The sequence below is a fragment of the Uranotaenia lowii genome, chromosome 1 (assembly GCF_029784155.1).
Source record: "Uranotaenia lowii strain MFRU-FL chromosome 1, ASM2978415v1, whole genome shotgun sequence".
NCBI classification, from domain to species: Eukaryota; Metazoa; Arthropoda; class Insecta; order Diptera; family Culicidae; genus Uranotaenia; species Uranotaenia lowii.
Genome location: NC_073691.1, coordinates 148,879,262 through 148,900,337, shown reverse-complemented (window position 1 = coordinate 148,900,337; position 21,076 = coordinate 148,879,262). Strand labels below are relative to the sequence as shown.

At 38.0% G+C, this 21,076-nt stretch overlaps 1 protein-coding gene across 1 annotated transcript in view; it reads left to right on the top strand.

Annotated features, from left to right (window-relative positions):
* Positions 1-21,076, top strand: part of LOC129740463 (endothelin-converting enzyme 1) — a 52,028-nt gene that overhangs the window by 5,530 nt on the left and 25,422 nt on the right. Inside the window, exons 2-4 of the mRNA XM_055732147.1 lie at positions 9,897-10,467; positions 14,242-14,534; positions 15,133-15,300. Coding sequence (XP_055588122.1) covers positions 9,897-10,467; positions 14,242-14,534; positions 15,133-15,300 — 1,032 coding nt within the window. The remainder of the gene's footprint in view (positions 1-9,896; positions 10,468-14,241; positions 14,535-15,132; positions 15,301-21,076) is intronic.

The following is a 21,076-nucleotide window of genomic DNA, read 5'->3' as shown; positions in this document are numbered from 1 at the left end:
ACCCAGATCATTGATGTGTTCTACGCGTGCGATTGGCTCATCTCCGAGGAAGTACTCAGCGGAAAAAGGCTGCCGCTTTCTTGAAAAGCTGATGACTGCACATTTACTGCACAATAAGATTGCATTTATCCTGCTCGGGACCATGATTCTCTGTATCACAGGAAAGCTGCTCAATTCATACGAAACTCGAGTAGGAACTCACCCGAATCTCGGGACGCTTCATATTTATCTCCTGAAATTCGCGATGAAATGTCTACGAACGCCCAGGAACTCGAACAAGTGTCCTGTATTACGTAGAATCGTATCAGCTGTAAACCGTTTTCTGTCGCGCTTTTTAATTTTTATCCTTTTTCATCTTGTGCTGTTGAGTAAGATACCGCGTGTGTGGTAGAAATATTCAAGCGGTGACGACAAAGTCCAGAAGAAAACTTCAAGGAATTGTCATGTTCGTTTTTGTCAATCTTTCATCATCGAATCCAGCATCGAAAGCTCAGTAAGTTATCTACATATGTATACATATATGTTATCAGTATCGAAATAATAATTTTCATTTTCGTAGAATGCACAAAAACAGCGGGAGTTGCCGAAGGCCTTTTTGTTCCAGAGGATCCACTGGTGGTGTTCGAAGTCGAACAAAAAGGACATAATTGGGCTTTGCTGCATTCGTTGTTCCAGTACTTTATCAGGTTGCTTGTCCGGAAACCCCAAATGACCTGCAAGAACTGAATCAAAAGGCTGAAGGAGGTAATTTTTTAAATAATTCATATGTGCATGAAACTAAATTGACTAACTAAATTGTTTTTATTTTTCAGACAAAATGCTTAAACGAACACCCAGGCTCAATTGATATTACTATTATTATTAATCAATATTACAATTGATCCATTTCTCTTTGAACCATGAATAAAGATGGAAAGGAGAAAATGTTATAATTTGAAAAAAAAAAATGGTGTTTTTAATTTTCTGCATAACAAATACCCAAGTTCTATGTAAATGTCGTGAGGGAGCATTCTCGAGGCTACAGGAGAATTTTGAAACTTCCTGTAAACCACTGGAGAAAACTGTTTCGAACCTACAGGTGATTTTGACAGTTGTTTTCCTGTAGTGTTTTTCTGTCCTGAGATCGTCCTGTAATTTTCAGCTGTTGAAGATACAGGAGGAAATCGTCCCGACCACAGGAGAAAAGATTAAATGTGTGCGATTCAAAGGCAGGCAGTTTATATCACACCAGTGCAGTGTGCGAAGAGGTTAAATTGATTTTGTAGGAAATCAGGCTCGCAGTGTGATAGGCTCGCAATGCACTGGAAAGGGAAAGTCCATCACGAGGAGCAGGGCCAACATAAAATGGATACTTGCCCGTTGTTGCAGGCTGGAGAACCCCGTCGCCAAAATCGAACTCAGGGCCAGGACGACTGATGACGCAGGCGGGAATCAGCGCGACTGAGTCGATGGGCTCAGGGGTCTCCGAAGTGCCACAGTCGTTGCGTCCCGGTGAAGAAGCCCATGAAGACGCTGTAGTACGATCGTACTCGAAGGCAGGCAGCAGGTGATTCAGGTCAGAGCATGCCATGTCTGAGCAGCTGGAAACTAAAATTTCATCACGCAATGGGAAGGTTCTAAAACAACGTTTGTACTTGCCTGAGAATGCAGGCTGGATTACCTCATCACAACAATCGAACTCAGGGCCGGGACGACTGATGACGCTGGCCGGAATCAGCGCGACTGAGGCGAAGTGCTCCGAGGTCTCCAAAATGCCCAATTCGTTGCGTCCCGTTGAAGGACCATTGTCGATGCGAAGAAGAGCAGATGTAGGGTCGTCGTCGTCGTGTAGAAGCGGGGTAGGGTGAACTGAGGATCCATCGCTAATAGAAGCTGGGGTTAGAACCCCGGAGTACCGGTTCCCACAGTAGGAGTAAATCGACTGGGTGCAGCTGTCGGTGTAGCTTGGCTTGTGAGAGCCTTTTAGAAATGGCGGACTTGGAAAGATTGTCTGAACAGGTTTTTTGACCCAGAATCATCGAACTCTCGGAATAGCACTCCAGCAGGCCATGTACTAGCGTCTAAAGCCGCGGATTTAAGGCTTAAGTCAACGCCGACTTTAAAAGAGACCGACTTGAGTTGGGATAAGTCGGAGTCTTTTTTTACCAAAAGGTGTGCCTCAGCAGCATCGCAGGATAGGCATTCCTTGACAAGGTCCTCGATATCAGCTTCAGTCACGGTATTGTGAAGTCTGGCTAAGTAGATCCAAAACTTTTTTTCCGGAGGTGCAACAGTCGCGATGCTCTTAGACGTTGTTGCCCTTGTACCAACTGCTGGAGTCATAATTGGCTCGTGAGGGGTTTTAAGAGGGTAATCCATGCGACGTCGTTTAACCGATTGGCTGTCAAGCTTCGGCCAAGGGCTTACTTTGGTCGAAGAAATGTTCGGACAAGTTCCAGAAATCTTTTCCAGGCTGGCGTTGAACTTCGCGAATTCAGTTTGGACGTCGGCAAGCACAGCGGAATGTTTTTCACGCAAATCGCGGTACACGGATTCATAACACACCATAAGGCGTTTCAAGGTGGCGTTCTTTAAGTACTTGGTACATTCCTCACATAACCAATGGAAACCTTTCACTTCCCCTTTGGCCTTGAGGTGCGAAGAGCTGAGGCCAGCACACTTGAAGTGAACGACGATATCGCAAAAGCCTTGACACTTGATGCTATCGTTGTCTCCTGCTGGCTTCGAACATTTATTGCACGACATGTCATTAGCACTCATTGTTGGAAAAAAAAATTTGAACGAAGAATCACTAAAATTCCAAACGATTATTTGGATCAGTGCTGGAACAGTCGATTTGTTTGATCGTGTACGGGGACTTAGCGAAGGTAAAAAATACAATATTGCGGAAATTGCACCTATTTAGACTCCTGTGCAAATAATTTCCACGCAGAAATATTTTCGCACTGACGCACACATAGACAACCCGTGTCAGTTTTTCAAATCAGCCGTTGCTCGCTTCTGATTTTCGAATCACATTTCCAAACGGCTTAATCGGTATTGTTTTGGCGAAAATTATTATGAAATGCGAACCAAGGAGTTTAATAACGAAAATTGACCGATCAACAAATGAAAAGAAACGAACAGAAAACAGAATGCATTCTGTACATTAGGGTACAAGAATGTAAGTGGAACAAATAAATCGGGCGTTTTTCGAATTACTGAAAAATTAGCCAAAACATTATGGATTCACTGACCATTTTTACTGACACATCAGCCGCAATAGTTTTTAATTCAATTTTATCCAAAGATGTAAAGAATATCGATATGTGTCATTGTCTATGTGAGCAGATTTTACTGTGCGCAAATTATTTGCACGGGGGTCTAAATAGGTGCAATCTGCGCAGTTTGTTGAAGATGTTGAATTCATGCAATTGACAATATTAGTCACTAAAGCTCTTTTTAACACTTTAAAATCAACGAATGAAAATGACGAAAAAAAGCATGACTTGTATACAAACAATAACGATCGTCAATATTCACAGATTTCACTAATTATATTTTTTCTGTAACAATAAAAAATTTTATTTCCTATTCAGCCATGAAGAAATATGAGAAAATTGGTATTTTTTTGTTTCGATTATATTCATTTTACCATCTTTATGGCATTCGCGACTTTATATCAACGTTGAAGTTGGCGGACAGTTATTGAAAAACTTATCCGGTACAACTGTGATCTATTTTTACTCTCGGGCTCGAACTCACGGACCTCGGCTAAAGAAGCAACTGAATTGACAACTGAGCTATATCACACGCCCATAACAGAAAACCGTCACATAATTGTTGGGTTAAATCACAGAAAATCAGAATTTTTATTCGCAAAACCACAGAATTATTTTTGGCAACTTTGCCCACAACCCCTCGGGAGAACTTAAATCGAACAAAACCCATGGCTCTCCCGGTCGTGCTCTTGAAATCTGCCTTCCTATAGCAGACTGAAGGAATCGCCTGCATGGCTACTTAGGGTGGTTTGTGTTGTGTCGCATTGTGTCGCAAGAATATTTCTACGTAATTCATAGCTAAGTCAATGTCTTCATAATTTTGATTGTTTTTTAAGCTTTTCAAAGTTCAGAAATAATTTAAGATATTTTTAAAAATGCTAATTTAGCAAAATAATTTCGGTGGCCTTCTCTATGATTTTTACTATAATATAATTTTGACATACATACATACATACATACTACTTTAACACAAGTAAGAATGTTTTCGATGTTGATTTTTGAATTATTTTAAATACGTACAGGGAAAGTGAGCCTTAACTTGGCATGCTCCTTATCTTGGCATGCCAAAATGCATTTTGGTTATTTATATGTCAAACATATGCCTAAAAATATAAAATAAATCAAACATAAAAGAAAATCGCATTTGTCTACATTCTGCATAGCATTTGTCCGCAATTGAATCCAAATTACTGCGTAATAATTTTTTTTCACATGACGAACTGGAAGTAAAATAACGATTTTCGGAAAAAATCTGAAATGAACCTACCTTGCTAGTGCATCTGCCACCTTCGGATCGATTTTAAAAACACACTTCCCTATGAAAAAATCACTCAAGAATACCGTTGGTTAAAACAAAACGTGGCAAAAAATATAAAATTATAACCTTCTCCAAACAACGTACATATTTGATCTTAAATTGAAGAAAATATAAACATTTTTTTCGCCTAATCTTGGCATGAAATTCCACTAATTGAGGTTTGTATGTATGTGTGAGAACGAAATCAGCAGGCAGACGGTAGCCGGCAGCCGGCAGCCAAATCGTCGGCCGTTAGTGCACAGTGGTCTGGAAATTTAAAACCGGTCGAAAGTAAAAAGAATGATTGAAATAACTTAAAAATACCATAAATGTATTTTGGACTATAATCAATTTATTTATCTCTCAAGCGTATTTGGCATCTTACTTGGAATTATAATACTAAAAGTTTAGCTGCCTTTGGTAAATTTCTAGAACTTTTCCTCTCAACTTCGGAGCACGAAATCAACAGGATTCGGATCCGAATCGATATCTTGGATCTCAACGTTGAAGTTACTTTATCCATACCCAAAAAAACATCTACAATTGGAAATAAGGTTCAACGTATTTTGATTTCATTTTATTTGTGCTGGAGATAAACATTTGCTGTATATGTGTCGCTTTGAAAGGAATGGTTACAAAGTTCAAATTATGACATTCTAAATATTATGTTGATTAAAAAAAGTAATTGCATTACAATGTTGAAAAAATATGTTAATAAGAGCTAAATTTTATTGTTTTCAATTTCATGTGAATCAAAAATAATATTTTGACCAAGTTTGTTTTATATTATGGATCACTGTGCATCAGCAGATGTGACGACGTTCGTTTTCCTTAGGATAGGAATATGCGAAGGAAGCGCTGCCGAGTTTGGATGATGATTTTGCATGAGTGCGAGTGGGATGCAGCTTGAATTTCACCCAGCTTGTATATTTGTTGTTCGCTTCCATTGGCTATAGTCCCCAAACGAACAAGTGAGATGCAATCTATTTCTATCAGGCTGGCTGGAGTGAGCGATAGTTTGTCTTGTTTTGCTATCCGGGTGTACTCAAACGATTGCTAGAAAATTCCTAAGGGCGACATTTTAAATATGTAGGTATTATTCAAAGAATCGTTCGCTTACTTGAGCTTTAGCTTTAGCTTGCTCCTTGCCTCGGTCATAATGGTTTTAAAATGTCTCTCCTCCTTTTATGGGAGTGGAATAAAAAAAAACGTGAACATTCACTATCGTATGTTAACTTCAATGGGAACAGATCCATCATGATTTCATTTTAATAAATTGAACAAACGATTTGTTTGCTCGGCTAATAAACATACTTATGCAATATTGTGGAACCTATTTGTTCTAGATTGTCATTCTGATAATAGAAATTTTGAACACACCAAAAACTGAAACAAACAAGTGAAACTTTTTTACGTAAGATTATAATTCTTCACGCAAATATCAATTCTAAAAATTGTTTGACATTTCGTACTTTCGACTTTTTGAAAACAACACAGAACATTGTTGTGCTTCCTTCCAGGATATTATCAACGAATTCGTGGGGGCTGTTGTTGTATTAGTGAGGCAAATTTCTTCTAGAGGCGGCCAATTTAAGGAACTCATAAAGGGCCACAATTCGGAACGGGGGCCACAATAAGGAGCATTTCAATTAATAGTTTGATCAGGTTTATCTCATATTATCCACCGCTTTAAAGCTAGGATATATTTTTACTACATTTCAGGCTAGTAAGCAATCATATTTGTCTAAGGAGTTTTGAAGGTACATATTACAGGAAGACTACAATCATGGGAAATATAGTAAACCATGCCTTAGGGGCCAAGTTCGGGTACATTTACCCCATACGTATTCAAATAATTTTTGCTGTTTATATTTCAGATTCCTTATCTGTACTTTAAATCCGAATTATTAATAAAATTTTAGAATAAACAATTAAAAATTCACGATTCATAATTTTAGTTCACAATTACTTTTTCTGAATTCAAAATTCGAAATTGTGAGTGAAAAATCATTATTACAAATGATTTGTTCACAACACTGAACTTGTAACACTCATCCGCATTAGAGTGTCATTTTGAAACTATTGCAAGTTTGAAGGCTTGTAACTTTTTTCAGAAGCTTCAAAAAACAAAAATTTCCTGAGGACCCCAAATGATTTCAAAAGTTCTTGAATACTGTATCTTTACTTTTTTTTATGGACGATCCCTGGAAGCCTGCACAAAAAAACTCCCTTTTCCGACTAAGAGTGTCAATTTGACACTCCAAAAGTAAAATTGGTCTTAGTCGATTGAATTATAATTCTTTTAATATAAAACTTATATCAATAGAAACCTTGTAATGTCAGTAAAATATATTCAGAACATTATATATAGCTAAAGCTACTAGTTTTATCGTTATTCAGCATGAAAGAAAAAAAAAAACTGAAAAAACATGCCTCAGGAAAACTGCTGTTGTTCATATATTGCGCATCCAAAAAAATATTTGCCTTATGCATATGAAAGCTGAAGTTATTGTCTACATCATGAAGCCATGAGAAAACATTTTTTTTTAATGAAATGGTAATAAAAAGTTAAAAAAAAGTGGTCTGAAAAACCTACTTTTCATTAGATTGCTAGTAAAAACTGTTTGAGCGGTGGTAGAGTTTTTGAAAAAAAATATGACAACAAAATTTATTAATATTCTAACATTTTGTTGTCTTTAGATTTTTTATGCAACAAAAAATGATTTTACTGGAATTTTGCAAAGTTGACTACTTTGCGTGATTTTTTCACAAGTTGAAATTTCATCTGTTTTTGTGGTCCACCGTCAGGTTGTACCCGGATTTTCAGTGCTTTTACTTTGTTTGGACCAATCAAAAGTATATTCATTGGAAAGCTAATTTAATCTACATTCTAGTGAGGTGCAACAATTCACGCTGTGAGATTTCACAAAAATATGAAAATTATAAACGTAAAATCATTCCTGAATTTCTAGAACCACAAGCAGCGTGTCAAGCAAAACGTGTTTGTTTGCTCTCCGAGTAGGTACGGTGGGTGGTGATTTGGGCAGAGAGCCAAGCTGAGAGAAGAAATAATGATTCGAAGAGAAGAGAAGAGAGAAGAAATAATGACACTACAAGGTTTCTATTGGTATAAGTTTTGTTTAGATCGGTTGTAGGGGAACATTCCCTATTATGCGCCACCTAAGCGAATCGCTGATTTTCTATGTATTCCACGTACAAATTGTGTTAAAAATGGGTGTAATCGTTGAAGAAAAGTGTTTTCTACAAATTCCTATGATTTTTCATTACTCAAATCATTACTCAAAAGAAAATCAAAATGGACTAATAGAAATTTAACAAAAAATGAAAAATAGATTTTTTGGGCTGAATAAACGCTCAAAATATGGTTTTAGACTTTTTGTTCATTTTCAATGAAAATTGGCCTTTTTGAAAAATTAATGCTATTTTCAGCCTAATACGATTGGCGCGTTATAAAGAGCGCATGGGCCGTGATAAAACATACCAATGAAAAGCATACCTTAGCGAGTTCAGTATGATTTTTTAACATAAAATCATAATTTAGATTCTCCTCTATCGATGTTTCAGAAAATATTGTCTTATTCGTTTTCTCTGCTTGGTGACACCTTATTGAAAGTGTTTTAAAATTTAGATCGAAATGAAGAAAAACCTAAATTGTGAAATTATCACGAAACAGGGGCATTTTAAGGAAAAATTCATGCTTGCCATGACCAATCACAGCATTTAAAACAAATTGGTAATATTTTGCAGGCTTAAAATGTTTTAGATTCTTCAAAACAAGAGTGGCGCGTATTAGCCACATGGGGCGTTATATGAACTTTTCCCCTACACGAAAAAAGTTAGGGGGAAGTGTTCCTAAATGCGCATGTTGGGTAATATGCGCATACAGTCGATTGATGATATGGCTGGAGATTCATCATATCTGATCAACGCAGTTTGAGGGTAATACGCTTTTAACACATGGCATGAAAAAATTAAATTGCTATATAAAGACCGAAAAATTTAAAAATTCAAACAAGATTTTTGCCAGTTTTGTTATAATATATTGAACTTTAATTATCGTGCGTACAGATTCTGGGGACAAAAATTTTAATGGTTTTTCATTCTTATTCATCTGGAAATCGGAAATTCAACAAATTGAAGCTTTTGGCAAAGTTGTAAATGATAAGATATTGGAATAAGAGATAGGTTCTGAATGCCCATATGAAGGCAGGTAAAATGCCTATATCAAGAAAAATAGATTAGTCTTATAATTTTTTTACTTTTTATAATTTAAACATTAAATCTACGCTCAAATCACGATCTTTCAGCGAAAAAAGAAGAACTTCATACTGATCCGATAAAAATACGATATGAACAAAATTTTACCATGAAATATGGCCATATGGCATACCTGACTATGTTTCATGCAAAAAAACTAGTGATGTAAAAAATTTCACCAAAATTTCAGCCTTGACGTATGCTTAACATCCGTTTCTACCATTTTCAATTAAATAATATCAAAATATTGCAAGTGTTAATGAAATATAGCTTAAAACATAAATATGCGCATTTAGCCCGCCAGTTTCGGAAATCGGCTATTTTGACTTCTTTTATTATAAAACTATTTTCACAAAAACTGTAAAAGATTTTAACAGAAAAATTGCTCTAACGTATATAAAACAGATGTCCGCTCATGTGTATATAGTTTTCAGACTCTTATCTATTGAAATATGGTAGAAAATGAGTGCTTTCCTTAATATGCGCATATAGCCTGCCTCTCCCCTATAACGATTTGAGCTTATGGTGTCAAATTTAAACTCCTAGTGCAGTTTAGGGTAACGAAATCTAATGTGGATGAGTGTTAAGAATTTGGAATTAAAACTCAACAATTTCCCATTCTATTTCAAGTTCAAACCCCATTTAAAAAAAAACAAGATTGAATTCACGATAAAAAAATCGTGCTTAAAAATTGGTTATATCATATTCATGATACCTAATTCGATACCTTAAAACTTGAATTCGAATTTTGATTTTTGTTAAGTTGTGGATTCAGAATTTGTGATATGCAATTCTTTAGTCTGTGTTTTCAATTATTAATTTTTCATTTCAAATTCCGAATCAGAACTCTTAGAAAAAAAGTTAGTTTTAATTGCAAAATTCGTATTTCAAACATGAATGAAAACTAAAAAAAAACCTTTCTCCAAACACTGATACCAATGCCAGAATTCACATGACACCAGACACTGGTCTTTGTAGATTAATTAATTTACTGCCCAATTAGTTTCTGATTGTATGTCCTTTGTTTCTGTTTTTTTTTCCTCTTTCTTCGCGACCAACAGACCTCGGGTCATAGCACCATTAGTGGCAAACTAGGCGCCAGCAAGACACCCTTGCTCCCCACCCTATCGAATGCGGGAGCAGGAGGAGGAGGAGGACCGGCTGCGATAACACAACACTCCGGAGCGGGGGCGGGGTCGGCAACTGGCGCTACGGTAACGGCAAACGGGTGCCGGCCATCGCTGAAGAATCCTGTCGGTTGGGTTTGTTGTGCTCCCTGCATTTGGCTCCGGGGCTCGTCAGCCGTGCACAAGATGGCAATTACGGCAGCCACTCTGCTGGTCACTTCGCTGCTGGTGGCCTCGCCCATTCTGTTCCTCATCTCGGCGGCCCCGTCGCAGCTGCCCCGGAATTGCTACGTCACCGAGGACGACGACTGCCATCCGACGCCAGCGCCACCGCCGGAATGTGCCGACAGTATTTGCCGGGCTGCAGCCATCAGCATACAGGCCCGCATGAACTGGGACGTGGAACCGTGCAAGGAGTTCAAAAACTACAGCTGCGCCCCGTTGGAGGGCAATAGTTTGAGAGCCGTCAAGAGTCCGCAGGAGATTGCCGACCTTCAGATGCAACGTGAGTACTCGGCCTGATCTTAACCTAACTATGTAGAACCTACGTTTGAGGGCTTTTGTTTCGAGCTCAAGAGAATTTGTGCGAGTTGGAATGTTCCCAAGTGGGATTAAGTTTTTCCCTGTGGCAGTAGAAAACCCGTAGGTTATTTGATCTTTATTTCAAAATACATACAAGAACAAATTCACAGAGGAAAAATTTTTTTTAATGCCTTTATTTTAAAAACAAATTCAGATGCTCTATTTTCGAGTCGTTTCTATACTTATTTTGTAACTCCTTTCCCTTCGATTTTTTCGAATATCCCGAATGGGGGGAAGAATAAAATTTAAGGTATTTTATTGCCAAAATTTCAAATCCCTCGAAACAGTCAAACTATAAAAGATGGGAATTATATCACCTTTTGTATTCGAGATTTTTCCAACTTTTTTACCTAAAATAACTTGACTTTTCAAGTTTGTGAAATGCAGATTTTATGCAAGTTCATTGCATGCAAGGTTTTTTTTTTAATTTGTTCTAGTTTATTGAAAATTAGTACAATTGGATTTTTTATTTTCCCTCCTCCGCCTCGTGATGTTTGAGCTTCAAGTGAAAAAAGAAGGAATTTAAATTTGTTCCGGCCCAATTTCTGGCATCACTGCATGTTTCCGCACGTTTGACCCCGGCTAGTTTCAAGTATTCCGAGTCAACGAAATATTGGTAAATTTGGAACCTTGACGCACAATGATTACTCAATGTTCCTGAAACCCCATCGAGGTTATTCTGCAAATTATAGATTCAAGACTCGAATAAAAGTTGTGGCTCAGATGAAATTCCAGCATTTTTTGCTAAAATGCACCATGAGCTCTTTGCAAACGTTTTTAATTATGTTTTCAATGAAATGGTCACAACTGGTTCCATCTTCAAAAACCTGAAAATGCAAAAGTTATTTCAATATGCAAAAAAGGGCTGTTTATCTCATGTGAATAACTTCCGACCGATATCTGTTTTATCAGTTCTAAGTAAAATTCTGGAAAAATGCTACCTATTAAGGGGGGGGGGGTAGGGTCTAACACTTTCAAAAAATCGATTTTTTTATTTTTTTATTTTCTTATTGCAAAACATTTCAAGAATGTTGTGTCAAATTTTCAAGTCAATTGAAGCAAAACTGTAGAAGTTATAGGCCTTTATCTCCTCCTATCTAATACTGCAAGAAAGCAAGAGCATAAAATTCAAACGCGGTTTTCTCGAAAGCACGTTTTTAAAGTCCGTGGACATCGTCATTTGAAAACTACTTATCCGATTCTTTTCAAATTTGGAACATATTTTCTACATATAAAATACCAGACCCCAACGTTTTTATTTTTTGATTTTTTTATTTTGGGGAGATTTAAGAGGTGAAAAATGGCGGATTTTTAAGTGAAAAATCGTAGTTTTTACTTCAAACAGCCACAAAAATTTCATAAAAATATTTTTAAGTTTAATAAAAACGTTGGGGTCCAGAAAAACATCTATTAAAAATATTTTGCTCTGATTTTTTGACTTCAGATGATTCTGTGCTGAGATACAGTGTCCACCGCAAATCCTGTTTTCTAAAAGGCATCCTCGAAAATGCTCCGTCACCGGCTCATTTTTCAATATTTTTCTACGAAAAAATTACTAAATGATCTTTTAACAATGCTTTGTATAATGCAAAAAAATTGAATACATTTGTTTGAACGATAACTCTAGAAAAAAATCGTGAAAATGGTGTTTTTTTTATACCCGTTAGACCCTACCCCCCCCTTAAGCTGATAGATTTTCTTAAAGTTCACAGAATTTTATACAATCATCACACAATTGATCATCGACACAATTGATTACTCCGTGTTACGCGAACAGTATGTTGTAGTTAACGGAAACAAGAGTGTGCATCAACTATTATTTTATTTTATTTTTAATTAAATTTAATTTATTTTCTGCATATCATTCATCTCATCCCTACATTCCTTCTGACCTCTATTCTCATTCAAAACTTTTTACGCGTCGACTTTTGTTTCTTTTCTGTAGAACAAGTTTTTTTTTTACTAAATATCCTTAATTTTTTTTTCATGTTCCACATCTTTACTCTCCATCCTATAAATTTTATTTAATTTCTGCTTATCCTTCTTCTCATCACTACATTCCTTCTCAACTCTATTCTCAATAGAATCTTTATATTACAGACTTTTGTTTTTCTAAATACAAAATTTTATGTCCCAAATATCCCTCATCTTAATTCTATATCCTTTCTTTGCAAAAACCTTTTTTTCTGCAGATTCTTCATCTCATCCGAAAATATTTTTCACAAAAGCCTTCCCAATTTGTGCTTTTTCTGTCGCTCTGCTTTTGTTTACCAAAGCCGGAACAATCCGCAAAAAAACATTCTTAGAAACAGCTTTCTCAAACTGTGCTTTTCTTGTAACTCTGTCTGTGTTTACCAGAGCCAGAATAATTGTCCACACTAGGAGACGGTTCGTCTTAAGACGGTCTTAAGACGGTCTCAGCGTCTCCCATTTTCTTCGGGAGACACTGAGACCGTTTCAGGTTTCCAACAACAACAACCGACAACAAAGTTCGTCTCATAACAAAAATCGCAGTTCATGTTGCCTAGTGTGGCCTAGGCTTAAGAAACAGCCTACCCAACCAGAAGGCTTAATCAAAACAAACGATCAACATCAGTAGCCTTAAAAATCCAAATAAAAAAAAACCAGAGGTAACAGCCTGAAATAATCGGCGCTTCCAAAGCCAATCACAACTTTTTCCATCGAAAGGCCAAATCAAAGCAAACAATCAGCAAAAGCTGCCTGAAAATCTGCGCTTCAAAATCCATTCCGTCTTTTTCCACAGGGTGGCAAAATCAAAACAAACAAGCAGCAGCCTTAAATATCTGCACTTCCTAAGCCGATTCCGTTTTTTTACCGGATGGCCAAATCAAAACAAACAGTTAGCCGCAACAGTCCTGAAAATCTGTGCTTCCAAAGCCATTCCGTCTTTATGCACAGAAAGCGCAAATTAAAATAAACAATCAGCAGAAGTTACCTGAAAATCTGCGCTTCCAAATCCATTCTGCCTTTTTCCACCGGAGAGCCATATTATAACAAACATAATAGAACAATTCCGTCTTATTCCACCGGGAGGCCAAATCAAAACAATTAGCCACCATAAAAATCTGCGCTTCTAACGCCAATTCAGTCTTATTCTACCGGAAGGCCAAATCAAAACACACAGCAGCATCAGCCTTAAATATTTACGCTGTTTTTGCTTACTCTACCAACCACGTCATTGTCGTTATTTTACGAATCTCAATTCAGAGATTCACTTCTACACGTCTGTCGCTCACAAGAATAGATCAATGACTAACTTTGTTATGTCTGTTTGCCTAGTGTTGCCAAAATAGCAAACGTTGCCATAGTTATTTATTTCATTTTATTTATCTTCAGTGTTGCCGAATACAACTATTATTTTATTTTATTTTTAATTAAATTTGATTTATTTTCTGCATATCATTCATCTCATCCCTATACTTTGCTTTTTATTCTGTTCATGAATGACCTACCAAAGCTAGGTCTGAAGGGAAAACCTCGACTCTTCGTAGATGGAACCCATTGGTGTAGGCCTAAGATCAATTTAAGCGCTGCAGGTGCAGTATGATTTTACAAATTTTATCTTTCTCATACTTATTTGGGCCACTCTAATATTTTTAGTCAAGCATAGGGTATTGTAAATTCAGGCGATCGTTAAAGGAAACCCACTAAATGTTATCACATTCTTTCCTTGCAGAACTCCTAGCCCTCAACACCACTTCCGGTGTATTCCGGAAGTTGGGCCGGCTGTACGGAAGCTGTCTGCGGCAAACGCTCAACGATAGCAGCATCAGGTCCCGGCTGGACAAACTTGGCGGCTATCTGCAGATCGGTTCCGTCGGGCCGCAAAGTATATCGCCGCTGATATCAAAAATTAAAACCATCGGCCCGATGCCCATCATTGGCATCTACTTCGATCTGAGCTACGGGCGAAAGCCGCAAACGTTGCTCATTATTGATGGCCCAACGACCTCGTCCCCGATTCTGGAGGTGGGTGCTACTTACTTCCCTTTGGTTTGGTGAAAATTCCCAGAAGGATGGTTTGGAGAATGCAAATTTGAGATAGACATTTTATCTTTGAAGATGAGTTAAACTTTGGTTGTTTCAATGATGCAGTATTGTTTACATATTCTTCAAACAAATCTGTTTAAAACGTTCGGTAAAAGATTTGGTATTTTTGTCATTTATGCTGAATAAAGTCCGAATGAGCTGAAATTATACACAGTTCAATTTATGGGGGAAATTATATGGTCGTTGAAATTAAACATGACCATTTTCGATGCCACCCAAAGATACAGGTTTCATCTACCTTGAGAGCTGTATATTTACCCTAAAACTATAATTTGCCATGACTAATCAAACAGTGAATTGACCAGGGTCGACGGAATAACGAATACATTTTTGCATTCTGCAAGTCATCACGTTCCGTGAATTTCAATCGTCTGCATCTTGCTACAATTTCGTGACTGATTGCTGCTTCTGGTCCTTTCCTTCTCAATATAAAGTAAATAACTAGTACCAATTTCGTTGCACTAACAATTGCTGTTTATTTGTTTCTTAATTCCAATCACTCACTTGAAATCGACAGAACTCGGTCCGATGGCAGGGTCCCAAGGCAGCCCCCACTGACGTCACCGAAGACATTCCGGAGCTGTTGGAGGAATTAATCAACGTGTTTCTGCCGCCGGGACTCAGCAACGATCAAAGGCAATCGGAAAAGAATGTTATATTTAGCTTTGTTCGTGATTTGAATCAGGTAAGGCATCTGGGACAGGGAATGGGAGAGAGGAAATTCGCTTTCTCATAATTCAGACAAGACGGAACGTCGCACACAGGAGTACGGAGTGGGAAACAGTGGTCGAAATTCGTTTTTTTCTGTATTCAAATTTCTTTAGGGATTTTTAACGGCTATCAGTCTCGGATTTTTAAGTAAAAACGACTGTTTTTTACTCCAACGTTTCGATCCTTATTGGATCTTCATCAGGGGCTACAATTTATTGCTAATTTAGTGAAAATCGACTTTGAATTTTGTTGGTGTTGGTGAATTTTGTTTGAATTTTAAAGTTTGGTGAGACTTACTGCTGACGAATTTTCGTAGAATATTCGTTTTTCTATTGAATTTTGGGAGTTTTACAATTTTCTGCATCAGAACTTTGCACTGTGGACTGTTTTGGTTTTCGAGTTGTTTTTAAATATGGCGTTCACTAATTTGTGTTGGTGTAATTTAATGTTTGTGATGTTGTGTTTTGATCCTTAGTATTGTGTTTTGCTTCTTGGGTTTTGATTTTTTCTAAACACTGAAAAATATTTGTGTATGTTGAGTGTAAAATATCTGTATCCTTTTTAATGTTAACTGATGATGATGTTTTTTTTATGTGGCAGCTTTCCAGCATCATGAGTTTGTTTTGATTGTCTCCCCTGTCGATGATTTTGGCCTTATCGATGTTGAACAGGTGGTGCATAGCTGCTTCATGTTCCAATAATGCTGTTTGCTGCCTCAAGGTTGTTATCTCGTAATCCTGGTCGGTGCATCCTCTGTCCCACAGTCGTTTCAGCTCATTCGTTTGTGTTCTATGTTGTGACATCCGTTGTTTCAGTTTTGCTATAGTACATCCAATATAGCAGGCGTTACCTACATTTCCGTTCGAAGCTGTTTGAATTTTCGGTTTGGTCTGGATTACCATTGCATTCAATCTTGTACACAATATTAGTATGCTCGTCGTGCGGAGTATTGTCTTTCACGACCGGTAGAAGTGATCCGATCGTTTTACTTTGTTTGGTTGCGATTTTAATATGTTTAAAACCTGAACCTAATGTTTTTGTTATTTGTGTTGTTAAGCCATCAATATATGTGAGAGGTTTATAACATTTTATTTCGTTCTCTTCCATAGCTGTCGGTTCAATTATTTTTTCTCCTAATTTGTTAATGATTCCATTGATGAGTGTGATTGGGTAATCATTAATTTTAAGGTGTGTTTGTATAACTTTTTTTGCGTTAGTTTTATCTGTATTGGATGTGAAATCAAAAACTCTTTTCGCAAAATTATATGCTACGTTAATTTTTTGATGTAGTGGTTGAAACGACAAAAGGTTCAAAAATCTTCCGGAAGCGATTGGTTTCATGTACCATTCCGTAGAAATCTTACCATTTGTGTTTCGGTGCAGCATTAGGTCCAAGAACGGTAGGTGATCATTCATCTCCATTTCGACGGTGAATTGGATGTTTGGATGTTGTGAGTTGAACGTGTTTCTGATTGCATCTACTTGTGTTGGTTGTAATACGAGGAATAAATCGTTTACGTACTTTTTGATGTGTGCGCAGTGCCACCCCAACACCATGTGTTGGACCATGTGTCAAAAATTGAATATGAAATTCTTCAGCCTTAAAAGTTTGTCCATGATTTTGCGATTATTGAGTTTGCACCTGCTGTGCGGCAAACAAAATCGACCGTTTCAACTTATGAGTGTTTTGAGTGCAATCATAATCAGTAAACTGACATTCTTTAGTTTCAAAGGTTACCTATTCGTTGCCACAAATTAATAATTCCCGAAATGATTGACCGATTGTCAATAGTTTGAAAAAAAAACAATTAATGGATTTACAAATTTGAATAAAGTTTATCAATAATATAATTGAAAATTGAGCTTTCACTTTAAATGTGTAAAAACTCTGGTTAAAGCTACGTACTAATTATGACTTCATATTACTCTCTGGAGCCACTATCAGCACCCATTAAACTTAAGAACTGTTGAAGTTTGGCAAATGATGGCAAATCAAGGGGCCCCCGAGGAAATCTGGATAAAATAATGTTATCCGTATTCGAAAAAAAAAATTGTGAAGAAAATTTGGAAAAACACTTCAAATTTTAATTTTATTTTCAACGAAAAATTTCTGTCAGGACATACTGTAAAGTAAAATAAAGAAAATCATTTCCTCATTTTCATTACATACAAACGTCTTGCACAATAATAATGTTTATTATTTCTTTTAATTTCCAAATAATGGTTACTCCACTAAAATAGCAGCTCATTTGGCCAAAACTGGCCAAATTGAAACATTTTTAATTGATTTAGCCAAAATTATATCATCTTATACTGAAGTAAATATCCTAAATTCGGCATGTCATTTTCCAAATGATCTTTCTCAAATTATCATAAAAACAATCTCATAGTTGAGTTGCTAATATCATTCAGTGGTTCTGTGTTAAATCTTATCTTTTTCCAGATTCAATTCATTACGATTTTCAAGTCTTGCGTTTGTAGCAGTTGCACCATTTGAAAAATTCAATCTCCACAAACCGATTCAAGGTATCGGTTTGGCGCCTTTATGTAGTCTATTGGAACTGCTCGATTCGATGTCTTTATCGAACTTATGTTCGAAGATTGATATCCGTGGCTTATTCACCTTAAGCCGTTTCTTTATTATGTTTCATAAGGTTTGGATTGAGAGGGTATGATTCAAAATCCAGCTGATGAGCGAGCGACGATCTTAAGTAACCAGAATCCCGAAGTTTTTCTAAAGATCGCTCGGGAAAAACGTATTTCCGCTTAGGTCAACGACCGGGATCACTTGCCCTGAACTGAGGCTGCACTCCGCAAATCACTTTGATCTGGGTAGTGAATGTGCGTAGAAGTGTGCTATCTTGACCGCGATCGAGTTTTACCTTTGCTATTGAAGGTACTAATAGTGATTGGGTTTTTAATCTTAAAATTAATATGCTTATTTCTGTAGCCCGTCAATTTAGGCTACAGCATTTTGCTTAGGGTCAAATAGTACGTGCTAAAATTAGAAAGCCAGATAAAGTCGTGCGATAACAACCGTGCCCGTGTCAGTGCTAATACCGTTGCGTAAGGCACAATATTTTACCAACAGCTTCTAGCACCGGTGAAGTTATGCAGATTACCCTGGCGCCCGCCGCATTCGAGCACCCGTTAACACGTGCTCGGTCTCGAAACTTGTCCCGCAAGTGATCGGATTTTCCCCACGAGGGCCGACAACGTGACCTTCTATTACATCCGAGACGAACCCATTACCCCGTAACCACTGTACTACGAAGCGCCTTCACCCTGACATTCGAGCAAGGAAAACCGGAAGTGTTCAACGAGAGGAACGGAACACCCCTGCCCCCCCCCCCCCCCCCCAAATTCGAGGTTTTCAACTCCGTTCAACCAGGAGCGCAGCAACAGCAGCAGTACAACCATCGTACAACCAACAGCAGCATCGTCGACTGTAGTGACGTCACCAGCTCACGTCAAACGGCCAATGAACTTCCTATTAAGATTTGATTTCTGGATAAATTATTTGGTTCACCTTATTGAGATTTTTAGGATTCTGCTTATAGTCAAGTACTATATAGTTGCGTGTGAGAATGCTCACTGCATATTTATATTTTTTTCGTATAGATCTACGTATAGTAAAATGCTATACAGTATTCAGTTGTTGAGACCCGTAATCTTCATACAAGACATTGAAGTCTGCGTATAGTAAAACACTATACGACACGTGTGCTAAAAGTGAACCGTTTTCGATTAATAAACGAAAAAGTTTCTTGTTACAGTTGATTTTTAGAACTTTATTTATGGTGTGATTTGAGCAAAGTACAGTTAAAAAACCCAACCCTAATCAAAAATAAATCAACTTGTTCGACCAGATTTGGCCCACTGTATCGAACTTATTTTTGAAAAAACCCGACAGCCCATAGTTCCCGGAAAAACGAAAAAAGAAAAAAAAACTGGTACTGTCATCAAAAATTTCCGGACGTCAGTTTTGGGAAAGAAATTGAAAAGAAAAGTGTGGTGCTCGGTCGAGTGCGGAGGCTTTGGGCCTGCGGGTCGGGAGAAAGGTTTGCTCCGCATCCCCACGGAGGACAGAAGCAACGATCGTGACACAGATGGCCACTCCATCATCGCCGACTTCGGAGCCCATGGCAATCAACAGTTCCAGCAACATCCGGCACGGCAATGTCGTGCGTCTCCATCGGGGCGATGCAAGCCACACCTCCGACTGCTCCGTGCTGCACCAGCAGCAAAAACAACAACAACTCCAGCAACAACGTCCGCACGGTAATGTTAGGCGTCGGCATCGGGGCAATACCCACCACACCTCCGACTGCTCCGTGCTGCACCATCAGCAGAACAACAACAACACCAGCAGCAGAACGACAACAACATCCGGCACTGCCATGTGGTGCTTCGCCATCGGTACAACACCAGCCACGCCCCCGGCTGCTTGGGAAGTTCTGCACCAGCAGCAGAACAACAACAACGCCAGCAACAACATCCGGCTCGGCAACGTCGTGCGTTCCATCGGTGCGATACCAGCCACACCTCCGGCTGTGGGGAAAGTGCTGCACTAGCAGCACAACAACAACAACATCCGGAACGGCTAATCGGTGGCAGCAGCAGAACAACAACACCAGCAGCATCATGGCCAGGCCGTCGAGTGCTTCGGAGGCAACCACGAGGCAGACAGAACCGTAAGTCGAATCTGATCGAGACCACACTCTGACGAAAAATGACCAGAATAGTCGGGAAATAGGGTGGGTAAAAATAAGAGTGGTCAATTGAAAAATTTGAATCAATGTTTTCGATTTTTTTTGTGTGGCGACGACCATGAGAAACCTTCTGTTACATTCTGTTGAAAAAAAGACTGCTCAAGATTGTCAGAGTATTTTCTCGAATAAAAGGGAAAAGATAATTGTTGATTTTCTTGTGTTTTTCTATTCAGTTTAATGTTTTTTATATATTTTTTTTATTATTTTCATTTATTTTTTTTATTTTTTACTTATTTATTTTCAATACATTATTCATTTTTTTAAATTGTTATATATTTTTTAAAAATATTTCTGAAAAGTGCATAACGGTCAAAATTTTTCCAAAATTTGAAACCAAAATAGAAAATTTCCCGCGGATTGACCATTTGAATAATGACGAAGTGAATTACGAGTTATTGATACGTGGAGAGGTGAAAGCGATGGAGAGTGACCTAGACGAAAAATGTAGGTTGTTACGGAGGCTTTTCCAAGACGATGTGAAGGAAAATCGGAAACATATTTCTCCGTATACAATCGAGCAGGAATTCGACCGGATTGCGGGGATTGTAAACGATCTTAGACAGAAGCTTGAGGAGAAACCTGATGAGATCAGTTACTCTCGGCTTAAACACTACCTCCAACGAACCCTTAGATGTCATGCTCCGGATTCAGAGGCCAAGAAAATGGTCAGAGAATTGGCGAACGATATTCGGTTGGTCTTGAGGAAATTTCGTCCGATCAGGTCTTAGAAGAAAGGCTTTTGGGAGACTGAGTTGGATACGGATCCTCAAAGGTCGAGGCGAGATCCGAGGCAGAGACCGACTAGTCAAACATCTCCGCGAGATCTTCAGTACACGGCACAGGGAAACACCCCTCAGATTAGCGCTCCGGTTTTGACAACTTCTCCTCTCGCACCAGGAACGCCAACAGTTGGGGGTGTTTTTTTTTTTTAGTTGGTAACCACAGGTGGTAAATCCCGGTTTACGGATTGTATTCCAA